Source organism: Monosiga brevicollis, genomic scaffold (genome assembly GCF_000002865.3).
Source record: "Monosiga brevicollis MX1 MONBRscaffold_36 genomic scaffold, whole genome shotgun sequence".
NCBI classification, from domain to species: Eukaryota; class Choanoflagellata; order Craspedida; family Salpingoecidae; genus Monosiga; species Monosiga brevicollis.
The window spans coordinates 339,172-362,086 of NW_001865073.1; the positions used below are offsets into that span (position 1 = coordinate 339,172).

A 22,915-nucleotide genomic window follows, 5' to 3' on the forward strand; every position below is an offset into this window, starting at 1 on the left:
CCCCCCCCCCCCCCCCCCCCCCCCCCCCTGCGTCAGGCGCTTTTTAGCTCATTTGTTTTGATTTCCCGCTTGACATTTACCTATGCGTGCTGCTGCCATATCTTTTGTGTAGATGATGATACGCTGGTCCACCTACAAGACGAACAGAACAGCTATATCAATGCCAATCATGTCACGTTTGCGGAGGAGGGCCGTACCCTCTGGTATATTGCAGCGCAGGGGCCCTTGCCCGGAACCGTTGGTGACTTTTGGCGCATGGTCTGGGAACAAGGCTCACAGATCGTGGTCATGGTGACCGGAGAAGTTGAAGGAGGCAAGGTCAAGTGTGAGCGCTATTGGCCCACGGAGACGGGTGAATACGATGCCCTGGTTTTCGGAGACCTCAAGATTAGTCTCGTCAAGAGCGTCAGCAGTGGCAACTACACCATTCGTGGTCTGCGCGTGCGCAACATGAGCGAAGACCTCATGCGCACTGTCTGGCATCTCCAGTACACGGCCTGGCCTGATCACTCTGTGCCGAAAACTCCATCATCATTGTTGGATTTTATTGATGAGATCCGTGAAATTCGTGTCCGTCTGATGGGAGTTGCAGTGAACAACCCACCATGGCCCACGGTGGTTCATTGCTCGGCCGGCGTGGGCCGCACCGGCGTGCTGATGCTGGTGGAGAGTGAGCTAATCCGCCTCGAGCAGGGTATGCGACCCAACCCGCGCCAAACCCTAGTGGAACTCCGCGAGCAGCGTGCTAAGGTGGTGCAGACGGAGGAGCAATACGAGTTCTGTCTTCGTACTTTGCTTGAGGTGGCTCGCAAGCGCCAAACAGCGGAGACAGCTGCCTAAGACCCGTCTTGCAGTAGGCGCTCAACCCCTGCATGCTGCACGCTTAAGTTTTTTATCTGACCTTTGGTCACTCCTGAGCAGTGCCGTTGGGAGTCAAGTGGGATTTTGTCCACTCGTCTAGGCACGACTCTTCTCCCCTGCTCCTTCAATATCATGGTACTCTCTCCCCGCCCACCCCTCACTCAACGTGTGCCCTTGAGGGGTTTTGTTAATTTGATTGCGTTGTTGTGTTTGCTTGAGAATGTCGCTGTGGATATAAAAGAGTGTGTGAGGGGTCCAAAAATTTGAACAAGGTAGCGGAGACTCGTCCGATCTCTGTTGGTTCAGGATTTGGTAGAGGTGTTCCAGTGCAACACCCAAGAAAAGAGTTAATACATGTCTTCACGGTTTAGCAACCGGGTCGCAAATTGATTTGGAACCATCTTCGGGTCGCTTGCGTGTAGAATGAACTGCGCTTCTGCCGCTCCTTGCTCCATTCAGATGTTTGTTATTGTCATGTGACATTGTGCGTATTCAACCAGCAGCCCAAACCAAAGAAAGTGAAACTTCACAGGCGAGCCTGGACCACCTCGACAGTGTTTGGCTGATATTCTGCACAATAGCAAAATCGTGAGCAATGCGCGGCCATTTGCATCATAACGCCGACAAAAAACACACCTGGTTCCAACCGCAGGAAGTGAGATCCGACGACCACATCCTCGTCACGGTTCCAGGTCAAAAATTGCAGAAGCTCTGGCAAGCTATGAACACCGTAGGCTTGTGGGGCACTGGTCTCGGGCACGTCGGCGCCATTCAAGAAGCGGCCCTAAGAAAGTGGCGTGAGCTGTTTGTATTACTCGTTCGCTTGCCAACGAGTCTCACTTGCGATGCTTAAGAGCATGACGCACCCGGGCATCAGGCAGCTCAGACACATATTGTTTGCCCATGATGTGCTGCAAACGACGAAGCAGGAAAAGCACTCGGGGCATCTATGCCAGTGATGATTGCAGAGAAATAACCACACATGAGTTGTAGCAGATGTGGTGGTTCGGCTCTTGCGCGCGCCTCGCATCATGCACGGGTCTCGAGATGCGGTTCGATTCTAAGTTGCACATTTGTTTGTCTTGAATGAAAGCTTTCGACACACCTCAACGTCCAAGATTTCGGCCATGCCCTGCAAGACACAAAGGCCTAGAGAAAGAAAGAAAAAGAGTGCGCCATGTGACCATAACCGCTGTGGCCACGCACCATGCCAATCGATCCATTCAACTCACCATGGGCTGTGTCGTCGGTGAAAAAGCGCGATGTCACGTTGGGCACGAAGCCACTGCCCTCTGGCACCATCGGCGCCTTGACCTATGTATGAGCCGAAGCAATGAGGTTCCCGATACAAGGTCCAGGGTCGGGTCAGTTGGTGGCGAGTCAGACTGGGGGTTGAAAAGCGATGGAAGAGTGCACGCAAAAGTGTGCATTCGCACAAGCCGGCACCCACACCTCGCTCAAGCGCTTGTTCCACTGAAGAGCCCACATGAGAGGGCGAGCCAGAAGCGTTTTGGGTTGCGCAAAAGTGGGCAGCTTGCTAATGACCTGCACACCATGATATTGGCAGTTTACAGCTATGGTAAGTTTGGAACTATAAGCAGCGTGACGACTTTCCGTGTTCAACTCGGATAGAGTGCCATGGGCGTGATGCAGATCAATCGTGGGAACGTGCATCGGAAAGGACTTCGTAAGTTGCTTGATAGCGAAGATGCCCATTGCGATTCAGGGCGCCATCTAGCGCCCAGATGATGGTGGGAATCTCCTTGATGGCCAAATCAAAGAGCCACTTGGCTGTGTTGGCATTGACGCTCCTAAAAGAATGTGCCAGGGGGGGGCAGCCATGAGAAGATGTGTTTGAGCAAACAACATAAAAGATGGGAAGATGTTCAGGGTGCGTTTAGCCTAGTGCTGGTGCAAGCAAACAAGCTGCATGTTAAATGCCACTTCCTCGTTACGCACAAATAGAACATGAAGACCTCTGGGTACACTAAACCTGGGACCCAATCCCCAAACAGCTGGGTGCAGATACTGGGGTGCAGAATCTATGCTTATCGTGCAAAGTTTCGGCGGGAAAGGACAGGGCAGGGCAGGGTCATGAGCATGTGCGGGGGGAACGGCAGCAAAAGAGCAGCAGGTCCCGCGCCCGTGTGTGTGTGTGTGTGTGTGTGTGTGTGTGTGTGTGTGTGTGTGTGTGTGTGTGTGTGTGTGTGTGTGTGTGTGTGTGTGTGTGTGTGTGTGTGTGTGTGTGTGTGTGTGTGTGCGTGCGTGCGTGCGTGCGTGCGCTCGCTGGTATACAAACCTGGTTGGTGCCACCAAGTGTGCAAATCACAAAGTCGGTGAGGGGGGTGATGGGCTTGTGAAACATGCGCTGCAGACATGTCTGGACGGCTTGCACGTTGTGCGGGCGGAAAGGAGATACGGCAGCGCGAAGATCCGGGTACCTGCGTCGGTAGTGAGGAGGAAGTGAGCACCGGATGAATCGCACTGAACCGGATTGCGGGCAAAGGGCTTTGTGTATTAATCGTCCAAGCACAGACCGGCCAAATAGCTTGACGGATTGCCCGTAGGCCTGGGCTTTGCAAAGGTATGGAAAGTGCTTCATGGCAAAGAGAGTGATGTATCGAGCTCGCGGATGATCAAGAAGCACCTCACGCGCCATCCAGTCAAAGCCACCCTGGCCATATGCAGTGCCCAGGAGCAAAGGGTGCTCCGGCAGGTGAGGCGCCAAGGCACGTAGGATGTCTCGATGCGCGCTCACGGGGCACACCATGATGCAAACGTGGGCGTCCTGCAAGGCTTCACTGGCGTGTGCCCAGTCGTAGACACCCGCCAGTCGACCTAACAAACCAGATGTGTCGCGCGTTGCTTATGAGCTATGAGTTCACCGAAGCAGCAAGAATGGCAGAGGCCGTGTTGGCAAAGTTGGTAAAAACAGACCTTCGTACTCGACCCACCAAGTGGGCAGAGGGTTGATGGGAAGCGAGTCGCTGGTGAAGCGCTGTTCACGGCATCGCACTGTTTGGCTCCATTTGCTCGGATTGCGAGTGATCAACCGAACCTCAATGTCCTCCCGCCGCCCGAGATCGGCAGCAAGGACATGGTTGCCGTTGCTCCCACCACACAGGACCACTACCAGCTTGTTCTGAGGCAACTCCTGCGACAAACCCCCCGCAAACCCAACAGGCAACGCCGTCAGTCAGCTGCCGTCACCTCAACTCAACAACCCCGCACCCGTGAGCCCTCTGAACCGATTGACTTACCATCTCAATACGTGTGGTTGCTACTGCTGCTACTGCTGCCGGAGGACTGATGCCAAACCCACGCTCATCAGAGGGCTCCACCGCCAATGCCAATGCTGCTGACCCCCCTCACACACTCCTCCTCGCTCGCTCGCACCCCTCGCACTGCAAAGTAGAAAGTGACCAAAATGACCGAAATGTCTCTCTCTCTCTCTGAGTCTGTTAGTTTGTGTGTGTGGGTGTCTCTATCTCCCTCTCTCTCTCACACACTGTCTCTCTCTCACTGTCTCTCCCTCCCTCTCTCTCTCTCTCTCTCACTGTCTCTCACACTGTCTCTCACACACACACACACACACTCTCTCTCTCTCTCTCTCTCTCTCTCTCTCTCTCTCTCTCTCTCTCTCGCTTTCTCTCTCTCTCTCTCTCGCTTTCTCTCTCTCTCTCTCTCTCGCTTTTTCTCTCTCTCTCGAAGCAATTCTCTCTGTCTCTCTCTTGTCAGCAAAATTCTTTTGTCTTCTTTTGTCTTCTTCTACCTTTGTTTCTACTCGCTCGGTCTCTCTCATAGTCGGTCGCTCGGATTCGGCTGTCCGTATATGGAAAGCACATGGTCCGTGTGGTAGATGTGGTGGCGAAGAGACAAGTGCCGCACGTTTTGGATGTTCTGGGATGGAGGGGAGGAATGGCACGGGTGGGTTTTAAAACTCAAATGGGCATGTCGCTCAGGCGACAAATCAATCACTCGGTCCCGGTCGGTTATGCGCACCGATCATCTGTCAGGGAGGTCACGTCAACGGCACGGCCACACTCTTCAAGCTTGGGCCGTGGCACACGTGGCTGCTATCTGCATTGCCCAGAATGCAACTACTACTACTGTTATACAACATTGGGGTGGGCAAGGACAGGAACGGCGGGAGCTGGCAGAGCAGTGTCTTGCCTGCCTGCCCACTCACGGTTGCTGCTATGCCTGCTCAATGAGAAGAGACGTCGATGGATCTTCTTTCTCGAAGGAGTTGTAAAACAGAGCTCGCTTCTCACCCAAGTCTTGGTCCTCATTCTCATAGTCATCAGCACCACCGTTGATCAGGCCCGTGTGCTCCATCGGCCGGTCATACCGTGAGTCACGGCGCCGGTCGATATGATTTTTAACGCACATCATGACCAAAAGCCCAGAAAAGGATAGACCTAAGTGGCCAAATGTGACGAGTGAGTGCAATAGTAAGCATGCAGCCACGTCGCCGCGCGCAATTGAAGGAAGGCCAACATGAATGCTTGGAAGTAAATTGGCAGAATAAGGAGAGGCCCGGCAAACATACAGGCGCTGACGGCCCAAAAGGCCTGTGGCCTCACATCCACCGTGGCTGGGTAGACTTGATTAAAAATAATGGGAGCTAATGTGTTGGATAATGCACAAGAGTTGAGCCGCAGCGCCACTTTTGTCAAAATGCTGACAGATTGTTGTGCAAACAAAGCACATGTGACGCACCCAAAACGCCGCCCAAACTCTCAATAGAAGCCAGCGCGCTCATGGTAGCTCCCTGTACACACACACACACACACACACACACACACACACACACAAGGAGAATCGTGAGTGTCGAGGTGCGGCACAGCTGTGGAAAGATGCGCATGGCAAGCGGAGGGTCATTGAGGGTCAAGGCCGCACCAGTTCCTCTTCTGGGACGCGCTTTGAGATGTAGGCCCGGACGACTGGCAATGGTAAGCCAGCGATGGGCCCAAGCGCTACACGCATGAGACCAAGGAGTTGATCGATAAGAGTGAGCTGAAACGACGAGAGACGAGAGGGGGCAGGAATAGGCACAAGTGGCGTACCACACATGGCGTAAATGCCGCTTGGTGAGGCCAGCATGTAGTCGCCAAGGTACATCAAGACAGCGCCGCAGAGCCCCAGCTGCAACCGGCCGGGATACCGCAGGTGAGGACTGAAACACAGGCCTACCATGGCGCGACGGGTCGGTGGTTTCTCAACAATTACATACGCGAACTAGATGGAGCTCATTGAGATGCCTTTTGCGACTGGCAGCGATTCGCTCCAGCAGAGGTAGTACGATCAGCAGTGCGGCGCCTCGGCTCGCCGAGTCTGCCGCCAGATAAAAGTCAACCACGTCTGCCTGCCAATGAAAGGCTTGGCGCGCGTAAATGACCGTCACTGGAAAGAGGGTGGCACGACACCTGAATGAGATCCCGGCCGACATGAAGTTCGCGCGCGCATGCAAACGTGCTGCATACCCGAAGCAAGGCCCAAGCGACCGATCAGCTGCACCACAAACACGTATGAGACGGCAGCAACGTCTCTACCGTAATAGCGTGGGCAGAGTTCATGGGTAAGACGCTTGTGAGAAGGAGGCACAGGACGCGGCGGCATGGAGAATGATCATTTCTGCTCAGAGTTGTTAATGGGTTAGATGTGCTGGATGACCAACCGGGCTTGCGTCAAGAGTTGACCCGAATGTATGATGGTGGCATCCATGACGGAGACCTTGGGCTTTCGATACTCTGGGCGCAAGGATTCGGCCCGGAAAAGCGAAAGGATGGTGGCAATGCCGGTGAGGCAGACCTGTCGGGCGGGTCGACAGTGACAGCCGTGCAGCCACAAATTTTTAACTTGTGTGTTTGTCGAGACCAGACAATCTGGGGGTCCTCAGCGCGCGGGGCGGGGCGCAGGAGGCAAATTTGCGTTGCGATACCGACCGTTGTCGCAAAAGTAACGGGAAAGCCAAAGTAGCGGGTGAGAGGACCGCCCACCAAGTAGCCCGTGACCAGGCTCATGTACACGCAACCCTCCATGACGGCAATGCGCATGGTCCGACTTTCAAAGGTTGTGGCATCCACCAAGCTGCACGACGGGCAGGTTGCACAAAGGGCGCGAATTAAGAGAGGGGGTTGGGAGGGTAGCGCGGCTTGTTTGGAAGAGAAAGGGCGGGCGTACATGGAAAAAAGGGCCATAAGCACGAGGGGTGCCGAGCCCGTGAGTCCAAAGACGACATTGCCAAAATAAAGAATTTTCCAGGACCAGCTGAAGCTGCTGACGAGGAGAAGGATGATGGCATAGACGACGCTTCCTGCCAAGCCCAAGACTAAACAGGGCTTTCGACCAATGGAATCGCTCCAGGCCCCAAGTGCCGTCGAGACCACAATGGCTGGCACGATCTGCCGCGGGAGCGCAGGTCAATGAGGGAGCGGGGGCAAAAAAAAGGGCATGGCGGAGCGTGCCTGGCAGCGCAAGCAACTTGAACAGACCTGCACAACTTGAAGCAACAAGGTGGCCTGGCTTGTCTTGGCACTGATCTGTGAGAGCATATGCGTGTGCGGGTGTTTTGTATTGAGCAGGTTCACAAGCGGGCGGGCGGTTGGCTCGTCAGCGTACCTCGGCCGAATCGCAGGCCAAAGAGTTGGTGTCGATGCCTGGATATTCTTCTTCGCAAATCTATGTTCAACGCGAAGCAAGGGTCGCGGGGGCGGGGGCACGAGCCCAGGAGAATGAGACGGCACCGGATCATAACAGTGTTCAAGCTCAAGGCGGGGCGGGAAGAACCAGCAGGTGCCTTTACCTTGCTCTGCACCAGCTGAACCGTCGTGGGCATGATGAGAACAAAAGAGGTCATGAAAAGGCAGCCAATCAGCTCGATCGGAACCCGCCGACCCAGCGCCGCCAGCGTCGCCAGCGCCTCCATCACCCGCGGTCACGCGCCACAAGCAACACTGCGATCGAGGGCATCCAGAGAAAAAGGCGGCAAGCAATCCTCGCCACCTTCTCACTCTATCGTAATGTGCCTCCTCTGACCCCCTTCCCTAGAAACCCCTCCCCCAAATACCCACCCGCCCCATACACACGCCCTCACCCCGCCCGTCCGGCTGCCATTTGCCCTCGACCCTCGCCCTCTTTCAAGTACATGAACAAGCTCTCGCACACACACAGAGAGACTGAGAGAGTGTGTGTATGAGAGAGGGAGAGACAGAGAGAAAGACAGAGAGAGACAGAGAGGAAGAGAAACAGAGAGAGAGTGAGAGAGAGGAAGAGAGAGGAAGAGACAGAGAAACACAGAGAGAGTGAGCAACAACAACACCAGTTGCGGCTGCTGCCATGTATAGAGAGATGGTGTTGGCATTGACTGAAACCATAGTGGTGATTTAAAGGTAAAACCAGAGAGAGAGAGGGGTCAAAGCGATGTGGGATGATTCTTTTGTTTTGGTTGACCACGATATGATGACATCAAGTAGACACACACGTCCACACCACCCTCCAACTTCTCTCCCTCTTCCTCTTCCACTCTCACACTCCACAGGTGCGGACCTAAACAATGAGTTGTGGGTCAAGTAGGTAATGTCCCCTCTTGACACTGTGGAGGTGGAATCTGACCCCATCATGCACAAGACGCGAGCAACACTCCACCACACTCGGATAACATTTGGTAATGGCCGCCTGCCATGGGAATCGGGGCATTCACAAAAAAGCATTGTTCATCACTAAAGTTGTCTTTAAAGGTCAATTTTCATGAGAGCACGGTACAAAAGCAGTCCGTCGTGTTTGGACTCGGCTTGCAACATCAACGGACGGAGCCCTTGGCTGTCTTTTGATGGTGTCCTGATTATGCCGTGTCTAGCTACCCCGCTGCCCATTGGCCTCGCTTTGCCTGGTCGCACACAAGCGCATGATAAGCTGGATCAATGGCTCAATGGCTCAATACCACATGCCCTGCCAGCAGCCGGGCCAACTCAAGCTGCCGGTTGTTAATCATTCGCGCCCACCATTCACCATCATGTACGTCGACAGGCTTCTCCAGCTTGCCAATCTTCGTGCCAAACGCTTACCGTAAGCTTGACTTCAGGCTTCCGCAGATTAGCGTTCGCCTTCAGGCCTCATGTCAGTCGGCAGTTGCGCCCCCCAAACCTGTCCGCAGCTTGCTTGCCCTGTGTGCCCCAACAGGTTCCGCTTCAGTCCGAGCTGATCAAGCTTGCGTGCTCGTACCCTCATGACTCTCAGACGCTGCACGATTTTGAACCCTTCGCTTTCCACTGATATTCGAAGAAGAAAGAAGACGCCGCAGCGTGCATTTTCCCCTCGTGCGGTTTCTGCAGCACAAACCTGAAACGGCAGAGCCTCCAACTCCCGTCGAGATGTCGGTTGAATACGCCATGATGGCCCCTCAGGAGGCCACTCGCCAGGACAAGCGCGTGAACTCGGCCCTCAACTTTACCCTTCTCATCGTTGCTCTCATCATCTCCGTCGTTGCCGTCAGCCTGGCCGGTGAGTCGAGGCGAGGCGTTTTGGAAAGCTGCGGCGCCGTCCATTGGACGTGAAAGCCTGTTTCTTTTTATTGCCCATACAACAAAGGCGGCAAGTGATGGCTCTGGCAACCTCCTGGCCGATGAGCAACCGTACAAATGGCAATGGCTGCATCATGACCAACACACCACTCTGCCATGCTTGTCGAGCGTTGACTTGGGCTTGATCATGTGCCAGCCTTTTGTTCTCTTTTGCTACACCTTGGCTCGGGTCTGCCCATGTATATCGTTGAGCCTGCTTGTCTTTCGTGTTCAAGGCTTGTCCCCCTGCCCTGCTTCCCGCTTCTTCTCGATTTTATTTGTTGCTTGCCAAAATGCTGATAAAAGACCGCCGGTTTCTTTGACTATATGCCGCGCTTCCCGCTCGTGTGCTCACATTGGGATTGCCCCTGCCCCACCGCCGACCATGAAATCTGTCAACAGGTGTCGCTACGAGCGAGATCGAGAGCGCCAATGGCCGCATTGACACCCTGTTTCATCAAGCTGCCGTCGCCACCTCTTCCACCACCCGCACCGTTGGCATCAACTCGGTCATCACTGGCCACCCTGCCTGCGCTGATGATTTTGAAGCGTGCTTCAATCTGATTGATGCCACCACCAAGTTCGTCACCAACAACCTCACCATGGACAACTTGACCGATCTTGCTACCCCAAAGGTCAAGACCGCTCTCCTTGACGCGGATGGCAACATTCTCGGCAAGTCTGAGGGTGCTGCCGACATTTCGCTGCCCGAGTCCACCGACGACTGCTTTCTCCTCCGTCACAGCATCTGCTACATGCACAAAGAGGGCAAGCTCGCCACCTTCACCGTCGTTGACTTTGTCAACGACAACAGCGTTCAGATGCGCCGCCGCAACTTTGCCTCTGGCTTCAAGCAGGGTGCCGAGACGGGCGCAGCAGGTGCCTCGTTTGGCGGTGAAGTTGGTGGGCCGGTTGGCGCTGCGATTGGTGGCGGCATTGGCTTTGCGGTTGGCTACTATGACGGCTATTAAGCTGCCAACCATCGCTTCATACTCGTAGACAACGTCTTTGGGTTGACATCCACGAAATTGACTACGAAATTGACAATTTGTAAACGTTGATCAAGCCAAAGGCGACGGGCTAGGGAATCCGCCTTCACCTCTCAACCCTGCATCAACCAAAAGCCTCTCGTGTGAATTCACATCCTGACTGTTAAAAAAAATGGATCCGTGTGGATGTAAGCTTCTGAATTTTGTTGTTAAGAAAGACCTGCTGACGTCGTCTTGACCGGGTCGGTACAGCTGCACGAGTGACTCTCGCGGTTGCAGCAAGGCCATGCACTGGCGTCACCGGTCGAGTAGTTCTGCCACCAACCACAGCCAACGTCATTCGCACACCCATGTCGCGGCTTGCACAAACCGGCTGCTTCACGTACCGTTTGCGAGCGCATCGTGCCTTTGACGCTATCCCAGTACCCATGCCTAGCCACACAGAGCAAACAAATGCCATGACGATTGTGCTAAAACGCGCCATCAACCCGCCTTTTTCAGGCGTTGTCAAAGCAATTCCCTTGTGTTTGAGAGCGCTCAGCCGGCGTACCACAGTGACAGCACGTAATCCAGCTCGCTGCCCATGAGCGTTATGGGTCGGCTCTCCTGGGGATCTGTCGCCCACAACAAACAAGTGTCAGGCCCGGCACACAGGTCATGAGCAATCGGCCCTTATAACACACCGTCCGTCACGTTGAAGATCAGGGGGGGGTCATGCGTCAACGCCCGCCCAGCAGTTCGGGGCTCTGGCGAGCCAATGCAAGGCTCCACGCCCCGTGTCTTGTAAAATAGCTTGTACTCGTTGAAGCGCATAGCCGCCATGTTGCCGTCCTCTGGAAAGAACAAAATCTGTCCAGTTGACCATCAGAATTCAAATGCAAGCCAAAACCAAAACCAATCGCGTTGCTCCCGCCTGACCCTCGTTGTCACCACGCTTCTTTGCAAGCAAGTGCACAAACCCGTTCATCAAAGGGAGCTTGCCCGTCGAGCAGCAGTGTTGACAGGTCCACGCCATCGAACATGCGATCTAGCCCCACGCACCACCAAACCATACCTCATCTCCCGCAGCCCGAGTGGACACACTGGTGCGGGGCCATGCCTGGCCGACCGGCCCGTTTGCCATACCTTGAGGTAGCGAGATGTTAGCCAATGAGAGAATGGTAGGCACATAGTCCAGCGTGCTGGCCAATACCGATGTGTTGGTGCCACTGGCAATGACGCTTTTCCACACGGCTGCCCCTACCACACGGTGCCCGCCTAAAGAGCACAGGCACATCAGAATCGCAAAGCCCCATGGTGTCCCTTCCAAGCATCGACAAATCCAAGCAGAAGATTTCATGAAACGAGTTTCACAACAAACCTTCCCAGGCCGTCGACTTGAGCGTGGCACCACCTTGCCCGCCATTTGAAGCGCGCTGGAGAGCGGGAAACATCATTTTGCACACGCACAGCGGACCCCCAAAGCGTGTTTTAGCAACTAGTCAATAACCAAACATCTAACCACAGAGCCCTTGTATACAAAGCCCTTGACCCACCGTACCTGCCACTCGCCCGTGAACGGGCCCGGTGAGCCCACAGCCTCGCACGCCACGGAGCCCAGGTTGGCGGGCCTATCAAGAGTACGTGGCAGCCACCCAAAGCAGGTTCAACATAACATGTTTCGCTTTTGAGGTGAAGCATGGGCCCGGAAAGCCGAGTTGCCCCCTCACCCATTGTCAGCGCTCAAGAGAATGAGTGTGTCCTCGAGCAAACCAGCCACATCCAGCGCCCGAACAATGGCACCCACGCTGGCGTCAACCTCGGCCAACGTGTTGCCAAACACCTAAAGATAGGTGGGGCACTCGTCAGGCGCTTCCGTCATCCTGGACCACTCGTGATCAACCTGACATGACCCATGATCCTTGATCCATGTCAGGCACTGCATACCTGTGCCCGGCCCTCACGCGTGGAAGCGTTGGCAAACATGGGATCATAGGCAAGAGGCGTGTGCGTATGGGCATAGGCCACGTACAGGAAGAAGGGATCCGTTCCAAAGCCTTGAATTAGCTCTATAGCGCGCGCGGTATACTGGCCATTGAGTGCCAGTGGATTGTACGGCTGCTGGACAATGGTCTCGTCACATGTCTTGTTTTGGGCAGCCTCACAGTCTGGGCCCTGGGTATCATAAAGAGGAACAGCTGGACTGGTTGCTCTGGTCCCATCCACGGCCGAGCAGAGCGCCGGACACGCCGGCTGGGACTCATTTCGCAGCCAGGAGGGCTCGCAGCCTTGTGGTGTCGATTCAATGCATCCCATATCCCCGCTGTAGGGCAGTCCATAGAAAGTATTGAAGCCACGATAGGTTGGATGGTACCCTACAACGCGAACCAAGAGCAAACGCTTGAGTCCTGGGGTGCACACTTGAGCGCGCTCCCACCCTCTCGCTGTCTGTGAATATGGCCTCCACAGAAGCCAATGAAGCCAACGAACCTGGTTGCACGCCGAGATGCCACTTGCCAATCATGTGGGTGTCATATCCGGCCTCTTGAAGATAGTTGGCCAGTGTCTTCTCGCCCGTAGGCAAACCGTACAGGGAGGCGGGCTCGAAATTACCGTAGACACCCGTGCGCGCAGCCGTTCTGCGTCAGCAAGCCAGGGGATGAGCTGGTGTGATCCGAGTTGCGCATGTGGGTTGATTTCACGAGTCAAGAGCTTGACAGGCAAAACAAGGCAATCGGGCCGACGGGGTGTGACCAACCGTCCTGTCAGCAGTCCGGCGCGGCTCGGCGTCTGCAAACCCAGCCGGCGGGTGCTCGGTGAGATTGTGCACAGCAGGTGGCGCGAGAAGGTTTTCGAGCGCAGAGTTAACAAAAACATGGAACATGATTAGCGGCGATGTGGCCGTACGCAAACAGAGGCTGCTGCATGGAAATCCGAAAAGGTGAGCCCCTGCTCGGCGAGCTTGTAAGGTGTTTCAGTAACGCTATTGTCGTTGATGCCGGCATCACCCCAGCCGTTATCGTCCAGCAGAAAAATGACCACATTTGGCCGGCGGTGCTGATTGCCAGCAGCTTGATCCGTTTTCTCCCCGGCAACCCTCACCACCATCAGCGCCGTCACCGCCGCTGCCAGGACGCTTTTCCAGCAGCAGCAGGACCACAAACGCATGTCAGCCATTTCTCTGAAAAAAAAAAAAAAGTCACACACACACCTCAAAACAAAATAATTTGTGTGTGTGTGTGTGTGTGTGTGTGTGTGTGTGTGTGTGTGTGTGTGTGTGTGTGTGTGTGTGTGTGTGTGTGTGTGTGTGTGTGTGTGTGTGTGTGTGTGTGTGTGTGTGTGTGTGTGTGTGTGTGTGTGTGTGTGTGTGTGTGTGTGTGTGTGGAATGAGATGAGAATGGCAAGCGGAAGTATGGTATGCCATCGGAGGTGCAAATGGGCTCTTGGCAAGCGCTTGCAGGGCCATAAGGTCGACACATGCAGATGCAGAAGGTTTTTGATTTCACTCGTGGGATTGAGGGGATTGAGTCCATCCTCTAAAAAAAAAAGAGATACAAAGAGACATGTTTGTCGTCACCTCAGCTTGACGACCGCACCGACCAACACACAGCAAAAATACATGAACAATAACACTGGAGGGCTTCACTCGGGTTAGAGACAGGTGTCCAAGCCGCTTTCAACAAGCAGAGCTGACCGCAAACAAGCACGCAGTGGAAGCGATAACAACAACGAGCGTGTCAGCATCCACGCGCATGGGTGACAAGACCCAGGGATAGAAGACACGAGATGCAATGAGCAGCAAGTTGTCGACTCATACAACAGTTTTGAGATGACGTAGGATGGTTTGATTTTACTTGTTGCGCTTGGCGCCACGACCACCACGACCACGGCCGCGACCACGGCCGCCACGGCCACCACGGCCACCACCACGGCGCGAGCGCATGGCTTGACGGTCCTCCTCCATCTTGACCCAGTACTCCTTCTCCTCTTGGTCCTTGAGCGCCTCGGCCTTGACGGGCTTGTCCTTGATGGTAGCGTTGCTCTCCGTAAGAGCCTGGACAGCGCTGCTAGCCTTGCCCTCCTCCTTGAAACGGATGTGGGCAGTTGGCTCACCACGGGTGTAATCCACCCAAGCCACGTCGCCAAACTTCTCAAAGACGTCCTTGAGGTCCTCGCGGCTGCAGTCTTCATGCAGGTCCTCAAGTTTCACCACGGCATCCTTGGTCATGGTGGCCTCGACAGCCTCGTACTTGAGCTGCATCTTCTTCCTATGAGTACAGTAGCAATCAAAGGGAGAAAAAGGAGACAAGCCAAAGAGCGGGCACAAGGGCGGTGAACATAAACCCGCTGCAATACGAAAGCAAGAAGTCACACTCGCAGCGTCTTTCTGTGAGTGAATTGCCCCCCGCCATGACCAAGCGGCTACGCACTCGTCCTCCTTTTGCTTCTTGGCCATGCGCTTGTCACGACGCTCATCGCGCTTGCGCTCATGGTAGGCAGGCTTGGTCTCCACGAAGATCTTGTTGCCATCAAATTCACGAGGTTCAGCAACAATCTTCTCGGCTTGGTCGCGAGAGCTCAACTGAACAAACACCGAGCCCTTCAGCTCACGGCTGCCCAGCTTGCGGCGCAGCGAAACAGACTCGGCAAAGCAGCCCATGCTGGAGATCCAGGTCTGTGCAACAAAATAGGCGAGTGAGGCGACCAAATGGAAAGAGAGGTGGGTGGCGAGGACTGCAAGTCGACACCCACCTGCACATAGTCGATGGTGAGCTTCTCGACATCAAAGCCCTTGGCATAAATGGAACGCTCGTTCAGGTCCTTCTGATCCTCCAAGGGTTTGGTGGGCGCGCGGCGCAGAGCGGTGCCATCATCGCTGCACCGGGTATTCGGAGATAGGTGGGCACACAGGCGCAAACCCAGGGGTGAATCAGCGATTTGTAGAGATCGTCGTGTGCTAAAGACAAAGGGCAAAAGATGGAGCAGACAGCGCACCTGACTTCGACGAGGGGGTCGTCGACCGTCTGCATAGCGGCAGCAATGACTTCGGGATCCTCCGACAGTTGCTTCAGGCTAAAATGATCGAAAAATCATGGAATATAAAAGTGAGGTGACGCCGATGTGGCCTCATTCCAAATTAGAAGGATGCACGCTGCATGCTGCAGGGTCAGAAGAACGTACCGGTTGAAGGTCAGCAGAACGGTCAAGGGAATCCAGCCCTCTTTGCTTTCCTTCAGCTTCTGCTGCATGAAGGAATCACGGGGCAGGTTGCGGTCCGAGAAGTAATACTAAAACAATTTGTGCAAGTCCTTGAGTGAGGAAGAGCAACCCGAGGCCAAAGGCTGAATCGGTAGTCACCCCGGTCTCGAGTCGAGGAGCTCAGACTTGTTCCTGCCTCAAGCCTGAGGTGCAGGCGGGTGACAGACGACAGACGAACCTCAACTTGACGGATAATCTGCTTTTCGAGATCAGCCGGGACAGCAACATTGGAGCCATCGGCGGTGGTCTGCAGAACAAGCGTGGCAACAATGTCAGCAGGCGAGGGTGAGAAGATTTCCTGGGAAGGAGAAAGAGGACCAAACACATGCCCAACGACGGGCTGAGCTCAACGCAGCAATAACTCACCACCTTGACCTTCTTGGTTGCACTCTCGCCATTCTAGTAAGGAGACCGAGGCGAGGCGAAAAGCAGCAAAAGGTCAATGCGACACCATCATCCACCCAGGCCAAGTGTCCAAACTACCCGATCACAAGAAGAAGAAGAACGGGACGAGCGCCGGCCAGAGCCAAGAGCACCTACCGACGCCATGCTGTCGGTTGAACCTGAAGCAAACACACACCACAACACAAAAGGGGCAAAAGTCAAGGTGAACGAACAACCAATTGCAATCCCACCGCCCCCACTCTCCCCTCATCCCAAACCCCGCCACTGGCCCGCACCCCACGGCCTCCCAGCCAGCCAAACGCAACCGCCCCAGTCCCAACAGTACCCCCCTTCCCTCCTTCACAGCGCGGGACCTGACCTCGGAAAGGAATGAAAAAAATAAACGAGAGAGAGACACAGAGAGAGCACGCGGCTGTGCAACGTGCCCCGGTCACTCGAGGTAAGTGTACCCCAAAGCGATATAAACAACGATATTCTTACCCCATCCCTCTTAGTTTATGCAGCTAATTGATGAGAAGATGCAGATCTTGTTTCCAAAGGCCACAAGCCAGGAATGGACATGTGCGCGGTAACGCAGTGTGACACCACAGGTCATCGCTTTGCCTTCAAGAAAGGATGGTCAACAACTATGGTTCTCAACAGCTGTTGTTATCGGATTGTCTGACATGTGCTACCACATGTGAATTGGTCGCTGAAGCCGTTACCTCTTGTGATTTGCGCGGTAACCCCACACCCGTGTGCCGTGCTCAAGCTTATTTTCCCTTGGCTTTTCCACACATACACAATGGCGGCTGATGGTGTTCGGGTACGTGCGCGCTCGCTCGTTCGCGCGCTCGCTCTCGTTCTTGCTCTTGTGACGGCAGCGCTGGTGCTGGTGCTGGCGCTGGGCTCTGCGGTGCCTGTCGATGTGAGGGTGCCCTGCCTTCCTATTTTCCTCCCCTGGCCGTCTTGCTTCTTTTGGAGCATGCTAGCCATGGCATGTGTGTGTGTGTGTGTGTGTTAAGGCATGAAAGAGACGGGGCACCCTTGCCGCGATAGCCGTGCCATGGCCCAGTGTCGGCCGCTGGACTTGACTGGTGTTCTGGTCATGCACAAGGCGGGGGCGCTGATTCTGTTGCGGTCCAGAAGCTTCAGTGGCCATCTATGCTGCCGCCAACCTTGGAATTTTCATCGTCACATCCAGCTTTGAGCCAGAGTTGTATTTTCATCTCTTCTTCAACAACAGGACTGTTAGTGTTGTTCCCTCACCTCGACCTCTGGTCTTTACTTCCGTCACGGATCAATCGCGACAGGTCTTTGTGGGCAACCTGCCCGATGACATCGAGAAGATGGACCTGGAGAATGAGTTCCGCCAGTTTGGACGGTATGCCGCTCTGTCTCTGGGCCAACTTGCCACGTGTACCCCTTCCTCTGCCAATGCCTGACTTTGCCTCTCGCGCACGGCTCGACAGCTTGCTCGATGTTTGGGTGGCTCGCAAGCCTCCGGGTTTTGCCTTTGGTATGTCTGCCCCTGGTTATCTCTCACGTTGGTTTTTTTTTGCACGCTGATCTCGCGCTATTTACCTTATTAACTGCAACAACTTGTACGCACCCGGCTCTCGCTTTGCCACTGACTGTATATATTTGGTATCAGTTAAATTTGAGGATCAGCGCGATGCCGAGGTATACGCACTGCCATCATGTCTACTCATGCGTTGCTCTTCTTGCCCCTCTGTTTTGTTTGTTTTTTTGTCCTTTCTCTTCTATTGTCATCGTTAATGATGTGTATCTCCCACCACGGCTGGTTCATCTCAACGCACACGCTGTTGCCCCCTAATAGGACGCGGTGCAAGGGCTGAATCGCCGAACAGCCTTTGGCCGTGAAATTAGGGTGGAGATCTCACATGGTGGTCGTGGCGGTCGCGGTGGTGGTATGTTTGCCGCAACTCTCTCTTCGATCTGATTTGCCTCTGCTCTCGCTCGCTTGATGCCCAAACGCGCACATTCAATTGTAATAGACCGTCGACCCCGCGGTGATTATGGCCGCCGCGATGACTATGGTCGCCGTGATGATTATGGCCGCCGCGATGACTATGGCCGCCGTGATGACCATGGCCGCCGTGATGATTATGGCCGCCGTGATGACCATGGCCGCCGTGATGATTATAGCCGCCGTGATGACTATGGCCGACAGGATGATCGCCGTGACGCACCCGTGCGCCATGACGATGGCCGCGATGAGTTTGGCCGGGATGTCCATGACCGCCGTGGTGGTGACGATCGCCGCGACGATGACCGCCGTGGTGGCGACGATCGCCGTGGTGGTGACGATCGCCGTGACGACGACCGCCGTGGTGGTGATGATCGCCGCGACGATGACCGCCGCGACGACGACGACCGCCGCCGTGATTAAGGCGTTATCATTTGTTTGGTTCTTTTTTTTCCCCGCCACAACTTGATCAATCCTTCATGGAACATTTCTCAGCCCAACATCTCAGCAACCGAGCAAAGCAAGCAATCAGGGCGAGCAAACCAGTCTTGATGTGCATGGAGGATGACGCATGCGCGTGCTTTCTTCCTTTCCGTGATGGCCGCCTTTGATTCACGAGATGCATAAGCTGCGCATCTCGGAAACATCTAACCCGAGGTTAGAGAGCGGTTTGAATTCGCTCAAGCAACCATGACGGCCTAAATGTGACGAAAGTGTCGTTCATTGAGTTTTACGTGGTCCACGACAATCCACTGACCCACTTCCAAGCGCTTTTGATGCTTCTCGCTTGCCCAAGCACACAAAGGGCATTTTGCCGACGCCTTCGCTCAAGGCGCCCGTGATGACATCAAACCAAACCAATCAGCTACTCATTTGTCAATTCATATCTCTATACAGACGCATATCATCAGGGTTTGCTATACTAGGGTTGTGCATGGGGCTTACACCACAACGCACCGACCAGCAAACTCGCTTCGCTGCTGGCATTTTTATGGCAGGGCTGCAAACAAAAGGGTCAACGAAACAAGCTCATGTCCAGTGGGTTGGTGCACACTGCATCGTGAATGTCCAAAAAGAGGGGAACATAAGCCTGCCAAAGCAAGCAGCGCATCGCGTAAGCACACGCATCCAGCACACATGTGATGACCACGACAATATTACTCTTCAGCTCCATTGTGCAAGAAATGCAAGGGCACCACGAGCAAGATTCACGTACTAGGTACTCCATAAAGGAGAGGTCGTCGAGGCCATCGTTCCCAAGCCGGGAAAAGATCTGCGTAGCCCCAATCAGACGGGTGAGTAGGAAAGAATATTTGTAGGCTTGGCCTTGTCTTCCCCTTCCCCCTGCCCATGCAAGAAATGATTGTGTAGAACAAACCTCAGCCTGATGTGCATCGCTGACATTGCCGGCCTGAAGCTCGACTCTCAAGGACTCAAACGAGATGGAACCCTGATCGGAGAGCACGAGCACATGATTGCCAATTATCAGTACAATGACAGTTAACTCATGCTCACTCTTGGGCTCACGGGTCACGGGCAGATAGGCATACCTCTTGTTTAATATCGTTGACATAAAAGAGGTCACGAGCGGTTTGAAGTTTGGCTTCAAGCCCGTGAAAGTCCAAGCTGTTAATGTTGGCGCGCAGCTTGTGGTCCAGCTGAGTCACCTTTTCCGCCAGAGCAGCCACAACTGAAAAGAGGCGAAAATTTAGGGAGCTCTTGAGCTGCATGCCCGAAGAGTCGATGGCATCCTCATCAGTAAGCTCCAGTACCCGCACCACAAACTCCATCTCGCGCTGACTGATCGGGGCATCGCAGACCAAGCGCAGGGCATCACCAAGCTCCGACGCACTCAGACAGCCTGCACCACGCCGATCCGCTGCATTGAATATGCGCTTATAGCGGTGGGTCGTCTTCGTGTCCAACATGCTAAACTGCGATAGGTAGTCTGCCGTAGCAGCCAGCCCCGCCTGGTCCGCGTTACTCTTCGAGGGCGAGGGTGCCAGCTTGCTCTGACTGGCTGTTTTTTTCTTCCGTTGCTTCGTAAACCCTGCAGGGATGCGGCGCAGGGCTGCGAGCCGACTGTTTTCCACCCGTCTCGCGCCAGGCATAGGCTTTCGCTTTGCTTTGACGTCCTCAGCCGCCTCTTCAGGCTCCTCTGCCAATAAAGCTGCCCGTATTGAAGCCAGAGAATCAGACGGCGCTTCGACCTTTGATGTTGTTCCACCTCGAGTCTCAATCGTTTCCAGACCCTCGCCATTGTCAGACGCCTCAGACGAATCGTCTGCCTCGCTGCCCACCGGTAAAGGCGCAGTAACCACCTGCGGCGGCGTTGAGGGCAAAATTTCAGCGGAAGTGGTTATGCTAGGTGGAGCCTGGGCCTTGCTCGAGTTGAATCTGGGACCAAACAACTTGGAGGTTTTGCCGCGACCTTTAGGGGGGCGCGGTGGTCGCGGGAGTCGGACCACAGGGACCGGTGGCTCCTCGAGAGGCTGAGGTGTTGATGGCTTGGCTGATGGCAGCTCTGGCTCTGGCGCAGGTGTCTGGGAAGCGATCGGCTCGTCTATCTCTTTGACTCGGGGTGGCGGCGGAGGCATGGGAGCACGCTTGCGAGCCGGTTTTGCTTGCGCGGCTTCCACCTCTGCCTCTTCTGCCGTCATCTCTTCCTGTGGTGCTGCTGTTGGCTCTGGCACCGAAGGCTCATCAATCATTGGCGCACATTGAGGTGGGAGCTCGACTGATGGCTCAAGAGCACAATCGTTTGACGACGAAACCACGGCTGTCGGCTGCTTTGCAGAGCTGGGTGCAAGTATAGATTCTTCAACTGCCGCTGGCTGTGCGCCTGATTGATGATCAGGCTCATCGGGCTTCGACTCAAGCTGAACATCGGGTTCAAGGTGGGGCTCGAGCTCAGGTTCGAGATTCGAAGTAGCTGCAAGCGGATGATTTTGCATATCTTGGTTGCCTGCCTCAGACACTGCTGGGGAGTCGGCACGTGATCGTTGAGTGTTTTTGGATGAGTCAACAACCGTGTCGTCTGGCTCATCCAAGGCTGGTTGAGTGGGGTCAGGCGTAGGCTCCTGGGAGTCAGTCGAAGGTATATCCACGGAATCAGGTATCACGTCCGTAAGTGTGTCCAGTGGCTGAGGTATGGCCGCCTCAACAAAGGGCACATCCATTGAAACAGATGTAACGACACTTTGCACCGGGCTCAAAGTCGGGGGGGCGTCACTGCTAAGGCTGGCGTCAGATGCTTTGCGGGATGCAGCTGCAGATACACGAGCAGAGACGGGCGGTGTGGGTTTGGGGTTTTTGCGGGCTGGCTTGGTAACTGGCGCCGTCGGCGTGGACACTTTAACAACTCGGTGACGCGAAGAGGCGGCCAGTTGGTCCCAGAAATCCCAGTGATTATCGGCGCCTATTATCGTGGAAAGGGGGGCAGACAGTGAGGCGATTGCAGGCTCAACATGCAGTCCTGTCAGCAAGTACCTACCAAACTTGCTTTCAAACTCATTGGCCCACTCGAACTGGCGTCGACGGCGCTCTTCATTGAGATTGAAATTGAGCGCACGTCCACATTCGATGCAGAGGCCGTCGCCGTTGGCAAAACCGATGAACACGTAACCCCCGCCAACCCGAACGGGAAAGCAGTGCTGGCATTGATAACGGTTATCTGAGCGCTGTCGAGACAAATTTCGATCAACAAAAAAGTGAGGCAGCGAGAAAAAAAAATATGGTCCGGAGTATTCAAAAAAACTTTCAGGGCGTGCTTGCGTACCCGAGAGCTGTCGGCCACAACTAAAACATCGCGATCTCGTTGACCCCGAAGAAGGAGCACTCGCGCATTGATGGGCAAGCGGATGATAAAGTTGATGAATTTCACATCCTCGGCATTCTTTGCAATCTCGTTTGGCAGTTTAGAAAGCAACTGCTCAGATAATGAAACAGGAACAAGATCGTGATCAGCCTTCAAAATGGCGCAGAGGCCTAGCATGGAAATGCGCAGCGCTAGCATAGAGCCACGCCCGAATACACACACGCACCTCTTCGACATGGGCATCCGTCATCGACTCGGGAGGAGAAGCTTCCTCGGAAGTGACAGGCTGCGCCTCAAGTCCAAGCGGGGACTGGGTTGGCGAGCCTTCCACAAAAGGCGCAGCATTGCAGATGGCCGAACTATCAGCACGCTCGTTGAGAGTGGAGCCCAAGGGGGCACCAAGTGTCTCTGCCTGTCGAAATTTACGATCCAATGCTAAAAGAGCATCAATATCTACGTTGGTATCTGCCGAGGCTTCGGTCAAAGCACGTGTGCGCGTACGGCGGGCACGCTGGACCAAAGAAATGACATAATTAATCAAAAAGAAGGGAAAAAAAAAAAAAAACAGACGAACAGAAAGCAAGAAAGAAAAAGTAGTGAGTGAGAAGAGAGGTCGTACAGGCCGCTGGTATCCGAGGAGGGGCTGAAAGGGGAACGAGAAACGCCGCCGGGTTCTATCAAGCATGGGCTTACGGGCAGCATGATGCGATCACCAGTAGTGCGTGGAGAAAACGCTGTTTGCTTGGAGCCAACCACGTTACGGAGACTACTGCTGCCTGAAGCGCTGGGGCTCGAACTGGCAATACCAACGGGTGTATCAATGGCTATACCAATGGCATCCTGGTCCAGGGCTGTAGTGGTGTGCTGGCCCGGGGCGGTGGTGGCGGTGGCAGCGGTGGCGGCGATGGCGACGGTGGCGACGGTGGCGACAGATGCTGTGTTGGCCGTAGCTAAAGGCCCTGACATGGTCTCGAGGGCTGTGCTGGCCATGGTGGGACGCCCATCCTCAGGCGGGCATTCTTTCAGAGATTGATCCTCTTGACCTTGTGGGCCCATGGCTATGGGTGGAACT

General features: G+C 54.7%; 10 protein-coding genes across 10 annotated transcripts in view; 5 read left to right on the forward strand and 5 right to left on the reverse strand.

The window, feature by feature from the left end:
- MONBRDRAFT_29619 (uncharacterized protein) overlaps positions 1-840 on the forward strand; it is a gene marked incomplete at both ends in the record, with an annotated part of 13,707 nt that extends 12,867 nt beyond the window's left edge. The window contains one exon of the mRNA XM_001750041.1: positions 113-840. Within this exon, the coding sequence (XP_001750093.1) occupies positions 113-840 (728 nt within the window). The remainder of the gene's footprint in view (positions 1-112) is intronic.
- Positions 841-1,387: 547 nt separating this feature from the next.
- Positions 1,388-2,577, reverse strand: MONBRDRAFT_29620 (uncharacterized protein; the record flags this gene model as incomplete). Its single annotated transcript, XM_001750076.1, has 6 exons — positions 1,388-1,431; positions 1,498-1,645; positions 1,728-1,808; positions 1,967-2,010; positions 2,094-2,175; positions 2,314-2,577. The coding sequence occupies 6 exons, from the start codon at positions 2,575-2,577 to the stop codon at positions 1,388-1,390; spliced, it is 663 nt and encodes a 220-aa protein (XP_001750128.1).
- A 378-nt stretch (positions 2,578-2,955) lies between these two features.
- Positions 2,956-4,720, forward strand: MONBRDRAFT_29621 (uncharacterized protein; the record flags this gene model as incomplete). The annotated part of the gene is made up of 3 exons (XM_001750042.1): positions 2,956-3,163; positions 3,429-3,577; positions 4,277-4,720. 3 exons carry the CDS (start codon positions 2,956-2,958, stop codon positions 4,718-4,720), a joined length of 801 nt encoding a protein of 266 aa, XP_001750094.1.
- A 532-nt stretch (positions 4,721-5,252) lies between these two features.
- MONBRDRAFT_29622 (uncharacterized protein) lies at positions 5,253-7,792 on the reverse strand (the record flags this gene model as incomplete). The annotated part of the gene is made up of 11 exons (XM_001750077.1): positions 5,253-5,282; positions 5,642-5,710; positions 5,764-5,840; positions 5,931-6,009; positions 6,098-6,290; positions 6,542-6,675; positions 6,810-6,954; positions 7,048-7,268; positions 7,359-7,406; positions 7,486-7,545; positions 7,670-7,792. 11 exons carry the CDS (start codon positions 7,790-7,792, stop codon positions 5,253-5,255), a joined length of 1,179 nt encoding a protein of 392 aa, XP_001750129.1.
- Positions 7,793-9,236: 1,444 nt separating this feature from the next.
- Positions 9,237-10,396, forward strand: MONBRDRAFT_12240 (uncharacterized protein; the record flags this gene model as incomplete). Its single annotated transcript, XM_001750043.1, has 2 exons — positions 9,237-9,366; positions 9,828-10,396. 2 exons carry the CDS (start codon positions 9,237-9,239, stop codon positions 10,394-10,396), a joined length of 699 nt encoding a protein of 232 aa, XP_001750095.1.
- Positions 10,397-10,623: 227 nt separating this feature from the next.
- On the reverse strand, positions 10,624-13,561 carry MONBRDRAFT_29624 (uncharacterized protein; the record flags this gene model as incomplete). The annotated part of the gene is made up of 13 exons (XM_001750078.1): positions 10,624-10,728; positions 10,801-10,846; positions 10,965-11,028; positions 11,098-11,263; positions 11,374-11,441; positions 11,540-11,653; positions 11,775-11,829; positions 11,955-12,024; positions 12,124-12,236; positions 12,341-12,768; positions 12,884-13,032; positions 13,152-13,183; positions 13,301-13,561. 13 exons carry the CDS (start codon positions 13,559-13,561, stop codon positions 10,624-10,626), a joined length of 1,671 nt encoding a protein of 556 aa, XP_001750130.1.
- A 330-nt stretch (positions 13,562-13,891) lies between these two features.
- On the reverse strand, positions 13,892-16,201 carry MONBRDRAFT_34421 (uncharacterized protein; the record flags this gene model as incomplete). The annotated part of the gene is made up of 8 exons (XM_001750079.1): positions 13,892-14,661; positions 14,824-15,068; positions 15,146-15,269; positions 15,389-15,466; positions 15,575-15,681; positions 15,831-15,899; positions 16,019-16,051; positions 16,193-16,201. The coding sequence occupies 8 exons, from the start codon at positions 16,199-16,201 to the stop codon at positions 14,244-14,246; spliced, it is 1,083 nt and encodes a 360-aa protein (XP_001750131.1). The 3' UTR covers positions 13,892-14,243.
- Positions 16,202-17,102: 901 nt separating this feature from the next.
- Positions 17,103-17,999, forward strand: MONBRDRAFT_29626 (uncharacterized protein; the record flags this gene model as incomplete). Its single annotated transcript, XM_001750044.1, has 5 exons — positions 17,103-17,176; positions 17,283-17,420; positions 17,509-17,555; positions 17,691-17,719; positions 17,877-17,999. 5 exons carry the CDS (start codon positions 17,103-17,105, stop codon positions 17,997-17,999), a joined length of 411 nt encoding a protein of 136 aa, XP_001750096.1.
- A 24-nt stretch (positions 18,000-18,023) lies between these two features.
- MONBRDRAFT_12242 (uncharacterized protein) lies at positions 18,024-18,449 on the forward strand (the record flags this gene model as incomplete). The annotated part of the gene is made up of 1 exon (XM_001750045.1): positions 18,024-18,449. One exon carries the CDS (start codon positions 18,024-18,026, stop codon positions 18,447-18,449), a length of 426 nt encoding a protein of 141 aa, XP_001750097.1.
- A 592-nt stretch (positions 18,450-19,041) lies between these two features.
- On the reverse strand, positions 19,042-22,899 carry MONBRDRAFT_29627 (uncharacterized protein; the record flags this gene model as incomplete). The annotated part of the gene is made up of 8 exons (XM_001750080.1): positions 19,042-19,116; positions 19,243-19,299; positions 19,405-19,476; positions 19,577-21,444; positions 21,520-21,706; positions 21,805-21,954; positions 22,070-22,255; positions 22,537-22,899. The coding sequence occupies 8 exons, from the start codon at positions 22,897-22,899 to the stop codon at positions 19,042-19,044; spliced, it is 2,958 nt and encodes a 985-aa protein (XP_001750132.1).
- Positions 22,900-22,915: the final 16 nt, after the last annotated feature.